Source organism: Mirounga angustirostris, unplaced genomic scaffold (genome assembly GCF_029215605.1).
Source record: "Mirounga angustirostris isolate CCGP_5_RB_7025 unplaced genomic scaffold, mMirAng1.0.hap1 SCAF_6, whole genome shotgun sequence".
Classification (NCBI taxonomy): Eukaryota; Metazoa; Chordata; class Mammalia; order Carnivora; family Phocidae; genus Mirounga; species Mirounga angustirostris.
Window position 1 is genome coordinate 24,481,221 of NW_026991714.1, and position 14,104 is coordinate 24,495,324.

The following is a 14,104-nucleotide window of genomic DNA, read 5'->3' on the forward strand; positions in this document are numbered from 1 at the left end:
AGAGAAAATGAAGGAGGAAATGATCAGTCAGCCCCTGTCCTTCTAGAGATAATCTAAGTGGCTGTCAAGGTCACACAGAAGAGCTGAAGTGGCATCTGATTACTGTCAAGGTTCTACCTAAATAGGTTTAATTTTTTTTTCTAATAAAAGCTATATATTTAAGGAGTAAGACATTATGATTTGATACAGATGTATACATAGTGAAAGGATTACTACAGTCAAGCCAATTAACAGACCACCTCACACGGTTACCTCTGTGTGTGTGTGTGTGTGTGTGTGAAAAGAGCATGGGAAACCTACTCTCTAGCGTATTTCCAGTATTCAGTACAGTATTAACTACAGTCGTTCATTTTAGCCACATCCATACACCACCAAGGATTGCAGAACAATTCAGACGAATGACAAGGAAGCTAGAACAGATGCTAGAAACCATGAGGAAATGGTGAAAAGTACCTTTACCCCTAAATGAAGTATGGCCCCAACCACAGCGCAGCCAGGCCACTAAAAATAGTTGGTGAACTCCGGGAGGAGCTCTTTTTCTCTTCTTTTTTTTCATTGTCAGATGCTTTTTACTCTTCATATCCTGTCTCTAAGACACAGGAAAAGCCCCTACACAGATGCGTTATGTAGATGGAATATTCTAAATCAGTTCTTTTTTTCATGCTGGTATAAACAGAAGAAACTGCGTTCTAACTCCAGACCTACTGAAATCTGGAAAACTTCCCATGTTAAGAATTGGCAAACTGGCTACTATTGACCACAGTCCTGTTTACTGAAGTCCTTTCTCTCCCAGCCTCAGATTTTACCCCTGGATTTTGTCAAATGAAAACCAATGAATTTCCTATATATGAAACCAATGAAATAGCCCTATATACCCTCTTTATACCTAGAACTTGTAGGAAGATTATTCGCCTTCTGAAAGGTCTTCTGGGGATACCAGAGCTTGAATGTTAGACATGGTCCATTACGTACAACGGTTGGGTCTTTTGCCACCATTTGTAACCAAAAGTCATGAATCAGTGACTCCACCGAGAGCTCAGGTTGAGAGAGCTTAGAAAAGAGGTTCCTTAGTTTCCAAGAGACTATTTCCACCACTGACAGGTAAGGTCAATTTTACATAAGTTTCTTAAGATTACCACAATTTAGAGTTTTTCCTCGGTCAGATTTTTCAACTTACATCCAAGGAATTGTGACAAACAATTGAGCTTCAGAAAGCATTCAGGGACCCAAAGACCAAGATATGTCATGATAAGAACCAAATTCATGAGTTCACCCTGGCCAAGATGAGCGCTTAGAAAGAAAACTAAACTAAATCATAAACATACATGAACTACAAGAGGAAAACCTGAAATGACACTGAAGGTCCCCAAATCTCAACAGCTTCACAAATCACTCAAGGAAATCAAGCAAACACTGTCGTAACTAAAACATGCAGATTATGAATTATGTTGCCAGTGGTGGGGTTGTACCTTGCAAATGGTTACTCTCCCAGGGCTACTATTAATTCAACTCAGAAAGGAAGAAAAGAATGACAATTCAGTATTTTTTCTCCACAAGATCGTGGTAGGGAATGACCAATGGAAAGCCTTTTAACTAGGCCAATACAATAGTCTTTCTCTTATTCACAAGATGGTATTATTGCTCCACCCAAGTATCCCTGTGCCTAGAAATAGCTATATACCTTTTTAAAGAGTCTTCCTGAGTCCTCACTGACTTGAACAAATCGAGGAATGATATTATTCAGGTAGATGTCACTCAGGGTGGTGTGGTCCCTGCTCTCCCGCTTCACCTGGTTTAAGAGGAGATTCCAGCAGTTGACTGGAGAGAGAACATTCTGATCCTTCCTGCAGAGAAACAGCAAGAAAAAAAAAAAAAAATCAGTGTCAGTGAGTAGCCAGGGCCAACAGCTAAGAACACAATCCATGTCATAAAATCACAGTGATCAAAGCCAAGCCAGAAATAGATACCTTTCCTGAAGCCTGCACCTCTAGTTTTCTCTATCTAAAAACTCAGTGGAGAAAACAAGAATAATGAGAAGAGAAGAAGAGGGATGAGAGAGGAAGAGGGTAAGAGAAGAAAGAGAAGCAGGATTATCTGTTGAGCATCTATTACATTCTAGGAACTTAGTAAATGTTTTATATGCACTATCGCATTAAGTTTCATCATTTCCCTGTAAGGAAAGAACAACGTTATCCCCATTTTACTAATTAGAAAATTGAAACTCAGGGAAGTTGTCACTTGCCCACAGCTAGTAAGAAGTCATAGAGACCGTAAGAAGGAGTCAGGGACTAGAACCACACAGCTCTGTGTCACCTGACTAGGACAGGTCTAGGCTGACTCCAAAGTCCATAGCCTTAGCCACTAAGACATTTGGTTTGTGTCTAGGGTTGGAGACAAAACTTAGAGGTCTAGAGACAAAAATCACGAGAGCACTACAGACCACATCCCCACCCAGTATTCATATTAGGATTCAGTGAAGACAACAACCTTCAAGGCCCTTGCCATGAAAAAAAAAAAAGGCCCTAAAACCTCTTCAGGCCCACAGAAAACATCTAAGGAGATTTTCAGTTCATTGGTTGAGCCATTATGTCATGCCCCATACAACCAAGAGCACAAACCATACCCAAACACATGTATTCCTAAAACTTCTACAGCCTGGGTGGAGCAGTGAAATGCCAAACCTAGGTGCTTATTTCTAATGAAAACACTGTGATCCAAAAGACTAGATTGATTATCTACTCAGTTCGCAGCCCTGGTTTAAGCAACAGAAAAAATTCTACTTCTGCAAGCTGGATTTCTTTAAAAAGAGAAACCGAAAGTAGGGGTTGTTTGTTGTACTATTTATCAAGGGCTTACTGTGCACTTGGCACATAGCTGGGCCCTATACTCACGTTGTTTAACTTGAACCCTACGACAGCCTGAGGAAGGGCGTATTATTAATTAACCACATTCAGCAGATGTGGGAAGTTGACTGAGAAAAGTTAAAGATCTTGTTCAAGGTCACATAGCTAAAAGGTAGCAATGCTAAAATGCAAAACCAAGCCTTATAAGTGTAGAGAAGGGTCTTAATCATTGGGAAGAATCACTACCTGTTCACTTCTCTTCCCCCTCTTCCCTCCCTACAGTCAGACTCTTAATGCAAAGAGAGTGGACAGTGGCTCGGTTCTTGAGTCACACTGCCTGCATTCAGAGCCGGAGGCTGTCGGCGGCTGTGATTTGTAGAGCAGGGAATTCAACTTTAGAAGGGGCTTTTCCAATTCTGTAATAAGGTAACAATTACCAACTAATCACGCCACACCTCCTCTGGCTTCAGAACACCCCAGACTATTATATCAAATATCTGTCTAACCAGCACTAAGAAGCTACTTCAATCCAATGAATGCTAGAGTCCAAACTGAAACTGTTCTCTATCTGCCCCCACCCCCACCTCTGCCCCAGGCATCACACCCCTTTGCAGTCAGAATACCTAATACCTCTGTTTGGACCACTTCGGCAACATTATGTCCTCTTACTGTTCTAGGGAAATCGAAAGATTTTTATGGAAACAAATTTATATATATATATATATATATATATACACACACACACACACACACTAATATATATATACACACACACACACTAGCCGAGAGAGAGAGAGATACACATGTAATTAATCCCTTCCCTTCAAAATGTTTAGCATCTGAAAAACAAACCCAAAAAAGCGAATAGGAAACAATCCTAAATTCAAAGCTGAGTACAGGCATTCAGTGACCTTTGGTGTTTTCACTGCAAGAAAACTTTCTAACGCATTCCAAATCAGTTTCAGTTATCAAATCCTAAATAACCGAATTTACATTTTTGTTGGGTGGCAAAGTATCCATGTCCTCAGTAAGCATGGAATATATCAGGCAATTACACTTGCTTTTTTAAAAGAGTAGATCTCACAAAATCTGAACTTGACAACAGCTCGGTCTGCTTCTTATGGGTGGACATGAGTTGGTTGTCTCTATTAGGTCTTTCCTTAGAGTGCTTCACACACATAAACATGGTACTACAATTTCACAAACGTATAAACGTTCATATCTGAAATGAATAAAGTACAGTATTAGGGGCTTTTAATTGTAAAAGTGCTGATATCACAGTGCAGAATGGGAGAGAAAGAAAGACCTGTAATATAGCAGAACATTAGTGGTATGAACAAAGGGCCAGCTAGCCCACAAATGTACACCGCAGATCACAAGTGGAGGCAGGAGAAGCAAAACCAATTGAATACCATGGAAGAGGATACAGAGCATAAATCCCAAGGGGACCCTCAGAAGAAAGGATGAGTAAACAAAAGTTAATAAAAAGGATGGACGGAAGTGGAAATCTTTTAAAATAAAAAGCCTTATGCCTTAAAACTAATAAATTTGTAAATATATTCAGAATTATATATTTATAATTAAATGAAGAGGTTCTAAAGTGGTAACACTTTTAGCGCATATCCTTCCATCCTTAGAGCAGGTGGTAGGACGGCTATTATTGGTTTCAGTGAGCAGGAGTTTTTAAAGTGTGTTCTGAGAAACTCCAGAATTACAGAGAAACACATTTCAATTTCAAACAACTGTGACACATCCATTCAAATGAGCAACCTCCAGTTAATGTGAAAGGGATCCAGATTCCCTGCGGTTGACACTATCCCAATGTCTCATGGGCTGCTAGGCGAGCTTCGTTCTGTGCGAACTCTGGAATAAAGAACCGCTGCGTGTATCTGAACTTCTGAAAAATGTCCTGTTGGTTAGAACGGATGTTGCTCTGCACAGGTTTCATTTTTTTTTTTTTAAGATTTATTTATTCATTTGAGAGAGCGAGAATGAGAGAGAGTACATGAGAGGGGGGAGGGTCAGAGGGAGAAGCAGGCTCCTCGCCGAGCAGCGAGCCCGATGTGGGACTCGATCCCAGGACTCCAGGATCATGACCTGAGCCGAAGGCAGTTGCTTAACCAACTGAGCCACCCAGGCGCCCCCACAGGTTTCATTTTTAATTCAAGCCTGTGTGCCTCCTTAGGTAAAGCTGTGCAGGTGAGCTCATGATTTAACACACAGTGGCCAAGTTCAATTACGTGCCACAGAAGGTTCAGGGGCCTAGGCTGGGTTCACGGTAGACCACGGTTGGGTAGTGAGAATGCTCAATACCATCCCATCATTATCAATTGTTTTTATATGCTTATTATATATTTTTGTGCTTCCCCAATAACATTTATGAAGGGGGATGGGAATAGGTGCTAGGTAATGTTAGTGATTCAACTTCAAAACAAAAATATCCTTTTTCAAGAGCCTAGGCCAATTTAAAACTATCTCAAAATTATAATCCATCTGTGTGAATCAGGATTTTCTTGATATTGGGCAACCCAAATCAGAACCAGAAATAACCTGGATGCTGAAACTGATATAAAACTGCAACTCTGATTCATAATCCTAATTTCAATATATTTTTTTAAAGATTTTATTTCTTTCTTTGACAGAGAGAGACACAGAGAGAGGGAACACAAGCAGGGGGCGTGGGAGAGGGAGAAGCAGGCTCCCCGCTGAGCAGGGAGCCCGATGTGGGGCTCGATCCCAGGACCCTGGGATCATGACCTTAGCTGAAGGCAAACGCTTAACCAACTGAGCCACCCAGTCACCCCCCCTAATTTCAGTATTTTGGGGTCATGAACACAGCCTCATTGTTCTCACTGAATGACCCTGTAATGAGTACTCTTCATAAACTTGCACTTTAAAAGTGGATTTACACCAATAAAATACCGCTTTGGATCTGCTGTATTTATGGGGATTCTGTGCACAATTTTTATTTTAAAAAAGCCTTTCAAGATAGTATTAAACTCTGCTGTATGCTTCTCGTATGGGTCCCTACTCCCTTTTCCTATTACTGAAGTGTTTCAGGCAATATTTTTAGTTCTTTGAGTTTGTATGCTTTCTTGGACATATTCCTCCTTTCAACTGAGGTGTTTTAATTAATTCATTTATTTATTTTGGGGCAGTGGCGGAGCAGGAGAGGTGAAGGGCATGTAGTAGGAGGGGAATACACATATACCATATCGGCACTTTTCCCCGCCAACACGAACAAAGATGAAACACACTTCAGGCTGGAAAATAAGCAAGTCAACGAGACGTGATTTCATAGGGAGCATATGAAGGTTCTGCTAGAGTGGTTTCCTGCTTTAACAGCTTTGCAGCCTTATTTTATTTGGGGCTGCTGGAGCCAAGGGAACTTCGTTTGGTTAGGAGATTGAAATTTGTCTTTATATCTTTTCCATCTATCATTTGTTTGTACAGTTTCTTTACTTTCCCTGCCCCTGGAGTCAGGTTGTGTAATACTTGGGCATTTAAAGAAAAGGGTCTGCATCCCTTAGGAATGTACTGAACAGCTGCAAACCTCCTCAAACACTAATCCCTAAAAAGCAGACAAAATATCCAGAAGTATTTTTCTTACTTAACATTTTTTTCAGGAGGCAGATCAAGAAAACATAATACTGCACTTGAGAGGGAATGACTCTGGAGTCAAAAAAAGAAAGGAGGCCCAGAAAGTCACAAGCTGGCTATGCCCCCACAGAAGAGATTATCATTATAAATGCATCGAAAGGATAAACCTGCACAGCTGAATCATTAGCTTCAAATCCATTAGGCCAGTTTTTCTCCTTCAACTTTAGACTATTTATGGATGTTCAACAAAACTTGGCAGCAAATGCTCCAAGGGATTTCCCTACAGTATCTCGGGTAAAGAGAGAACTCTAGAAAGGTCCATGTTGGCCTCCCTATTACACTTCCCTTTTTTGCCATATCCCCTCTGTTCTGTTTCAGTTGTCTCCCCTGTAAGATGGACACGCGCCCCGTTGGTGTACGTCTCGCTCCCTAAAGATCTGCAAAACCTCACTGTAAAATCCCAGAAGGCCTCCTGGCCGAAGGTGCCGTTTAACGAAGAACTGCTGTGCTCACAGCTCTGCAGATGGGACACGTGACACAAGCTTGACATTACCGGATGGCTGGAGCTTCTGCACTCTTCTACGGAGGTACGTTTCCTTTTGGGCCAATGGCCCCCACCTGCCCACCTACGGGGCTGTTGTGCGGCTAAAATGAGATGCTGAATGCAAAAGAATTACATCAGCAGTAAAGCACTAAACAAATGTGAAGAAATATTATTATTTTTATTTCCAAACAAACTGGGATCAGCTTTCGTCAATTTCCAACAGGCTCCTCACCAGGCCCTGGGTCAAGGCCAAGAGCGCAGCCTGCTGAAAATGCACAGCCCTTGGCCAAGAATGGTAGGGATAAGACAGCAGCAATCGGCAATTAACCAAGCAGCTGTATGTCTCTGGGAAGACGTGAGGGAGATACCAACGGGAGAGCAGAATTTAATCTTCCACTGTCCTTCCCCTACAGAACAATCACTCCTGCATTCCACACGGGGAACTGTGTGCTGAAGGAGACAGGAAGCAAGCCAAAGGGAACTCGGATCACCAGAGCCCAAGACGCTTCAGCCACTTCCTCTGAGCCCCTCTTTCTCAGAATTCCTATCAAACCTGCCAGTCCGACCACGGGGATGGCAAATATCAATCCATCTAAGAAAAATACGATTCCTCACATTCGAAAATAGACACATATGTGATAAGAGACAAAACCTGAAATGAGTTAAATACATTCGATATGTTACTGAGTGGCCGACTATGAAGAGGATAGAAAAAAGACCAAAAAAAAAAAAAAAAAGGTACCTGTTTAATAAAAGGGATCATTTAGTGACAGTTGGACAGGGAACTAGTGACAAGCAGGGACTCGGCTTTTTAAGCCTAAATTCCCTCCTGGCACCTTGATTAAAATGAAATGAACTGAGGCAGCCAAAGAGATTATTTTATTCAGATGAATGTTATTAGCCTTTCTGGCTTATTTTCTCTATTATGCATTTTGCTGATGCTGACAGAAGCAGACGGGCTGGATGGAGAGGCAAAGCTGCAGCGGATTTATGGTTTGACAGAGCCATGCATAAAATCAGACCCTTGCTGACCCAGATAAGCCAGAGGATGGATGGGATTTGCTGGGGAAGGTGTTTAAAAAAGGAGGGGAGGAAAAAAAAAATCACCAAGGTGGGAAGTGACTTGAAAAAGATTCTGCCTGTAATGGTGGCCGCTGGTTGTGTGACCCAGGAGCTCGGTGGCAGGCTGGAGGCAGGTTTCCAAAGACAGCAGCAAGGTGGGAGGGGGCAGGCACACTTCTAGGGGCTTATCACAGGTCCGCTTCAGCTTTGCCGGCAGTGAGATGAGGGTAGGAGAGCTCTGAGACAGGAAAAGGGCCAAAGGCAAAAATGTATATTCTTTGTATGGAGAAATGAGCTTTCACATTTTCAGGGGCAAGTTCATCCCACAAATTGTCTTCAGGAGCGGAGACAGATGATTAGAAAGGATTCAAGCAGTGGTGCACCCACCTTCCTCAAAATAGCCTAAATTGTCCCCTATAATCAGGTTTGGGGGAAGTGCTGTATGGAAATGGCCTTCTTGTGGCTCTGGATTAGTTCCAGGGAGCCCAGCCACACCCCTGGGATCATGGCATGTCCACGAGCTGAGAGCTGAAGAATCTGCTTTGAAGTTGAGAACTGGACTGGCATCGTGTCTGACATCTTAATAACTATTTCCTGAATGATTATAGGACCAACGTGTCCCCCGCCCTCCCCAGGTTAGGTCAGAGAACTGGGAGGGGTTCTCAAATCTGAGCCATCGTAGACCCTAACCGAAGATGTCTCCATCAATTTATGACAGGCAGGAGACTTTGCTTTCCCTTCAGCCATCCCCACCCCACCCCGTGTTCATGGCAGGGAGAGGGAGGCTGGAGATTCTTTTAATCACTCAAGACAGCTCTGTGGACCCCACTGAGACCAGACCTGGCAGCAGTGGAGGGTGTCTACACAAGATTTAAATCTCTGTCATTCAGATTTCTTGCCTAGATTTCTGACATCTTATTGTCCAGGTCCCTTCTCTAAAGTCTTATTTCATTCAATGAACAAATCGTGACTGAGTACTTCCTAGGTGCCAGGTACTGTTCTGAGCACTAGAGATAAAGGGAGCAACATTCTTGTTTCTGACCTGCTTCTCCCACGTTTGCAGAATCTCCTGGATCTAATACATGGTCTTCTTGCTCCTAGACTGTCCATGAGCCACAACCCACATCTTATCCTGGTCTCAATGCTCGTGTGTACACTGATCTGTTGTGGAACCCTGGTCTGGCTGACAAAGATCTGCCTGCCCAGCAGCCTTCTCTATGGCTTCTGCAGACCTGGGACCTTCCTTTTGTTTATACTTTCTGTGTTGCCACTAGTGTTCTCGGAACTATAGGGAGGTATAAACAAAGAGGGTACTAAACTCTCCCTGTGTAACTCTGGGTACAATCTAAATACTAGAGAACAGGGCGCCTGGGTGGCTCAGTTGGTTAAGCGACTGCCTTCGGCTCAGGTCATGATCCTGGAGTCCCGGGATCGAGTCCCGCATCGGGCTCCCTGCTCGGCAGGGAGTCTGTTTCTCCCTCTGACCCTCCCCCATCTCACGCTCTCTCTCTCTATCTCATTCTCTCTCTCAAATAAATAAATAAAATCTTTAAAAAATAAATAAATAAATAAATAAATAAATACTAGAGAACAAACACTATGCACCTCACCCCAATATAATCCATAGAACCAAAGGCCTAGAAATTCATTTATGTATTACATTTGCATCCTGAAAGCCCCCCCCAAATAGGCTGTGATCATATCAAAAGGTGTGAGCTGACTAATTCACTTAAAACATCATAGCAAGAGAAAAAGACATAACAAAGGTATGATCGATGAGCAAGGAACAAAAAATATATGTTTCTCAGTTTTAGAAGATTTTATAACCATCTACATTATAGTTAACACATATCCCTTATATAAGAATTCCACAGAATAATCTGTGAATAATCTACAATTATATCTTGTTTTTTCTTCTCTAGTTAATTAAGATGTCACCAGAAACCCCGTAAGTAATTACAGCAGATGACAAACACACAGGAAAAAAAAATATACGCAGATGTGTTAACAGATTTTTTGAATGAATGAAATCTTGGGAGATGACTGAGACAGACAGCCTGGCTCACCCCTGCTAGTTCACTCCAGAGAAATACCTGTCTGTGCCAAACTGGAATGACGTCACCCAAAATCCACACACTTATTTTCAAAGTAGTAACCACTACCTTGGGAGCAGGCATCTCCCTGGCACCAGGCATGAGCTGAGAAGCTTAATCTACGGCCAATAACTCCTGCCTGGCAAATGGTGCATAAGCATGCCAAGTACCAACAAGCCACTTGGGAAGAAAGGGTATCCCTAAGTTTCAGACCTCCCCCTCCCGAATACCTGTTAATGGGATAATGAGTTCCCTTACATGGCTCACAACAACAATGAAGAAGGAGGAATAAAGAAATAGCACTTGATTCTTTGAAACTACAGAGCTAAATGGACTGAAGTCTAAATAGTCATCAGATCAGCCTCATGCATTGCTATCAGTTCTCACGTGTTTTTTTTTTTAAGATTTTATTTATTTATTCATGAGAGAGAGAGAGAGAGAGAGAGGCAGAGGGAAAAGCAGGCTCCCTGAGGAGCAGAGAGCCCAATGTGGGGCTCGATCCCAGGACCCGGGGATCACGACCTGAGCCGAAGGCAGATGCTTAACCGACTAAACCACCCAGGCACCCTCTCATGTGTTATTTTGATATTTATCTTGCCTTATTGGAAGGAAGTCTCTTGAGGACAGGGTGTATTTTGGAATAGTCAATGAACATCTATCACCAAGAAATGAGCAGGTACCTAATCAACAGTAACTACTGACAAATGCCACAATCACAGAAATCTTGTAAATGTTGAGCACAGTAAAACAATTCATGTAGTGAATAGTTTAGTATCTTCAGCCTCCATCAATGCTGCCAAACAACTGTGGTAGCATGTATCTGGGTGGTTACTGAGTGACTGAGTTTGTACACCCACCGGCTGTGTGCTCTAAATGACAGCATGTTATTAACCATGCCGACACTTTGCTGGCAAAATTTTAAAGGTTTGGGTGGAGTAAGAGATGCTCTGGTCAATTTCCAGGTTAGCAGGTGATTGAGTTCTACAGGTCTGTAAGGAATCCGGATGAACGATGGTACCCCGTCCCAGTGAGGTGGTACTCTGCAAAGCACCCTGAACCATGCCTCTGACCTAGAGCCTAGTCTTAGCTCTGCCACTTGCTATAGCCAGGTAATCTTGCATCAGCCAGAGAGGCACTCTGGGCCTCAACATTTCTTTAGCCACTTAAAGAAATAAATGGGGACAGCAGAACCACCCCGCCTAACTCACAAGGCTATTGTGAAGATCAAGTCAAACAAGGTGATGCCCATAAAAAAAAGTTCATAAACACTGAAGTGCTCTACATCTACACATCAGTATTGTCATCATTTGTTATTATTGTTATAACTATTATTATCATTTGACAGTCCATGCAATGGGTTCACACCCACAAAACAAAGTGGCTAGAGTCATGTCTGAAAAGACAAACAGGTCTCAAAATTCCCAGGCCTTACTACCCAAGCTTGCAATGAACTTGGCTTTATCAATTTTATACTTCATCGGGGCACTAAAGAGGAATATATTTTGTTGTTACTAACTTATCAGCTGGGTTCTCTGGAAACTTCCCAACTCGGTGACTCTCCTATGCCCAACCTAGAAGAGAATTTAGAAGAAAGACTGTTCAAGTGCAGAGAGAAAAGCCAGAGGGTACAAAAAGTAGCATCATGGAACGTCAGATCTAGAAGAGACTTTTTAGGTGGTCTAGAGTCTAGACCTAACATCATTTTCTAAACGAGGAAACTGAGGCTCAGGTGGTAGAGCAGGGCAAGAACCTAGGTCTCCTGAGTAGCCATCATTTTCTCATTTCACGGTGGTTGTTGCTCCATTTCAACTAAAAAGCCCTTAGCATCTGTAGGGCCCTGGTGCTGAAAGAGTTAATGGACAATGCTCAGCTGCCCGAGCCCCGGAGCACAGAGCTATTCCAAGACAACACATAACCGGAATACCAAGGGTCCGTGAACCCAGAGGGAACAAAACTGCTGGTGCTTAACGGCGCCGGAAAGCATGTTGACACACTGCATGTGGTTACACATGAAAGGCAAGTGACTAGGAAAAGCAGTTTTGAATCCCACCCCATTCTAATTTGGGACTGGCTCTGGGCACCTACTGAAGCCCTGGGCCACACCCCAGCCGCTCTGTAAAATGACCCTGGAGTTCCTTCCCTCTCTGCTCTGTGGCCTCAGTTAACTCCTTCTCTGCTTCCAGCAGAGCCAAAGCACTTCTTAGAACCAGAGGACTATCAAGGGAAATCAAGATCCAAGAGAGAAAAATCCACGGGGAGATTCTCGGTGTGGATTCAGATGATAGCCACTAATATCTGCCATCTCCAAGGGAGTGTGTGGCCTGAAGCCTTGAGCAGCCAGGCCCCTAAGTCTGAGGGTAGCTTAGAAGTGTGAGTCTCCAGGACCCCCACATCACTGTGCATCAGAGTCACCTGCGGTGCTTTTTTAAAATATGGATTCCGGTGCTCCTCTGCCAGAGATTCTGCTTCCCTAGGGGTACAGTGATGCTCAGGAATCTGCATTTTATTTTATTTTTATTTTTTGAATGCTTTATTTATTTAAGTACTCTCTACACCCAATGTGGGGCTTGAACTCACAACCCTAAGATCAAGAGTTGCACCCTCCTCTGAAGGAGCCAGCCAGGTACCCCAGGAATCTGCATTTTAAATACACATCCCAGGTAATATTATGCACACCAAAATTTTAAGAACCAATGCTCTTAAAGCAATGTTTTTCAAACCGGGATACAACCTATTCGTAGGGTTAATAAATCAATTTACCAGGTTACCACCCAGAATTCCGCAAAAAATGAAAGCAAAAACAGTGGGACATAGCAACACAGAACAAAGTAGAAAATATCAGAGTACAACACAGAGAGCAAAGACCTACAGGGATTGTTTTACAAAAATGCTGTTCTCAGTTATTTAAAAATACACCGTGAAATGTCTATACATGTGTGTATTCCAGCTTGTACTACAAAATATTTTTATAAGATCTTTTTTAGGGGTGATTACATATCCCAGATCCTTTTTGAGAAACTAAGAATTCTCTTCCAAGTATTCTCCAAAGAAAGGAGGGAAGGAGGGAGGGAGGGAGGGAGGGAAGTGTTATGTACATACACACCGTAACATATGAGTCATGGGTCCCTGAACTTTGAGAAGCTCAAGCCCTGACGACTTCTCTTGAGGATACTCCTGACAGCAGCTTAGTACTCTGGTCAGAGTGGGCACCTGACAATTATTGGACTGCGCCAACAACTTTCTCCTGAAGCTCTGTAAATGACTACTAGTATCTGCCTAATGCACGTGTAAGATAAGTGGCCCACCATGTTGATTCTCTTTCTCTCAGATTCAGGGTGAATAGAAATGTTGAAGTTCAACAGTGTTCCTCAGAACATTGGGAGAAAGCTGTTAGCAAATGGGAAGAATGAGGAGAGCAGTACTGTGGGCACAACATCAGGGTTTCCCAAGGAACATGCTCCCTGTCTATAGCACTGCAAGGGAAGGCTGTGGGACTGGCGCCTTTCTGCACCCCTACCGATAACGTCAGCAGAGGAACATAAACTTTATTCCCAAGTTAGTGACTTCTTTGACCAGTAAATGCACACATATTTATAAACACAGAGACCCCAGCTTCATCTTCTCTCTATGGCCAAAAGGACAGAAATTCCTCAGCCCTTGATAGGAGATTCAAAAAAGGCACAGACAATGAGAAAAAGAGCAACAACCCAGCTTGATCCTCAACGTGGTCTCCTCCCAGTGGCTAAACCTACCTGCAAAAGAGAGAGGGAAATTGGGGGCAAAGGTTTTAGAAACCAGCCCCTGTCCAATAAGGCACATATAACGTGGAGAGGGGTCAGGAGAGATGGAGAAGTCGGGCAGGGAGGACTATTAAGAAGACAGAGAATCAAACCTCAAAACTATTCTAAAATTTTCTGATGCTTTTCAGTAACTTGTTTTCATGTGGTGGAAACTGGCACAGC

At 42.8% G+C, this 14,104-nt stretch overlaps 1 protein-coding gene across 12 annotated transcripts in view; it reads right to left on the bottom strand.

Annotated features, from left to right (window-relative positions):
- The window catches only part of SRGAP2 (SLIT-ROBO Rho GTPase activating protein 2), a 227,820-nt gene that overhangs the window by 111,483 nt on the left and 102,233 nt on the right, over positions 1-14,104 (bottom strand). For all 12 annotated transcript variants that reach the window (XM_045876931.3, XM_054507924.2, XM_064593903.1 and 9 more), the window contains exon 4: positions 1,682-1,844. In XM_045876931.3, coding sequence (XP_045732887.1) covers positions 1,682-1,844 — 163 coding nt within the window. The remainder of the gene's footprint in view (positions 1-1,681; positions 1,845-14,104) is intronic.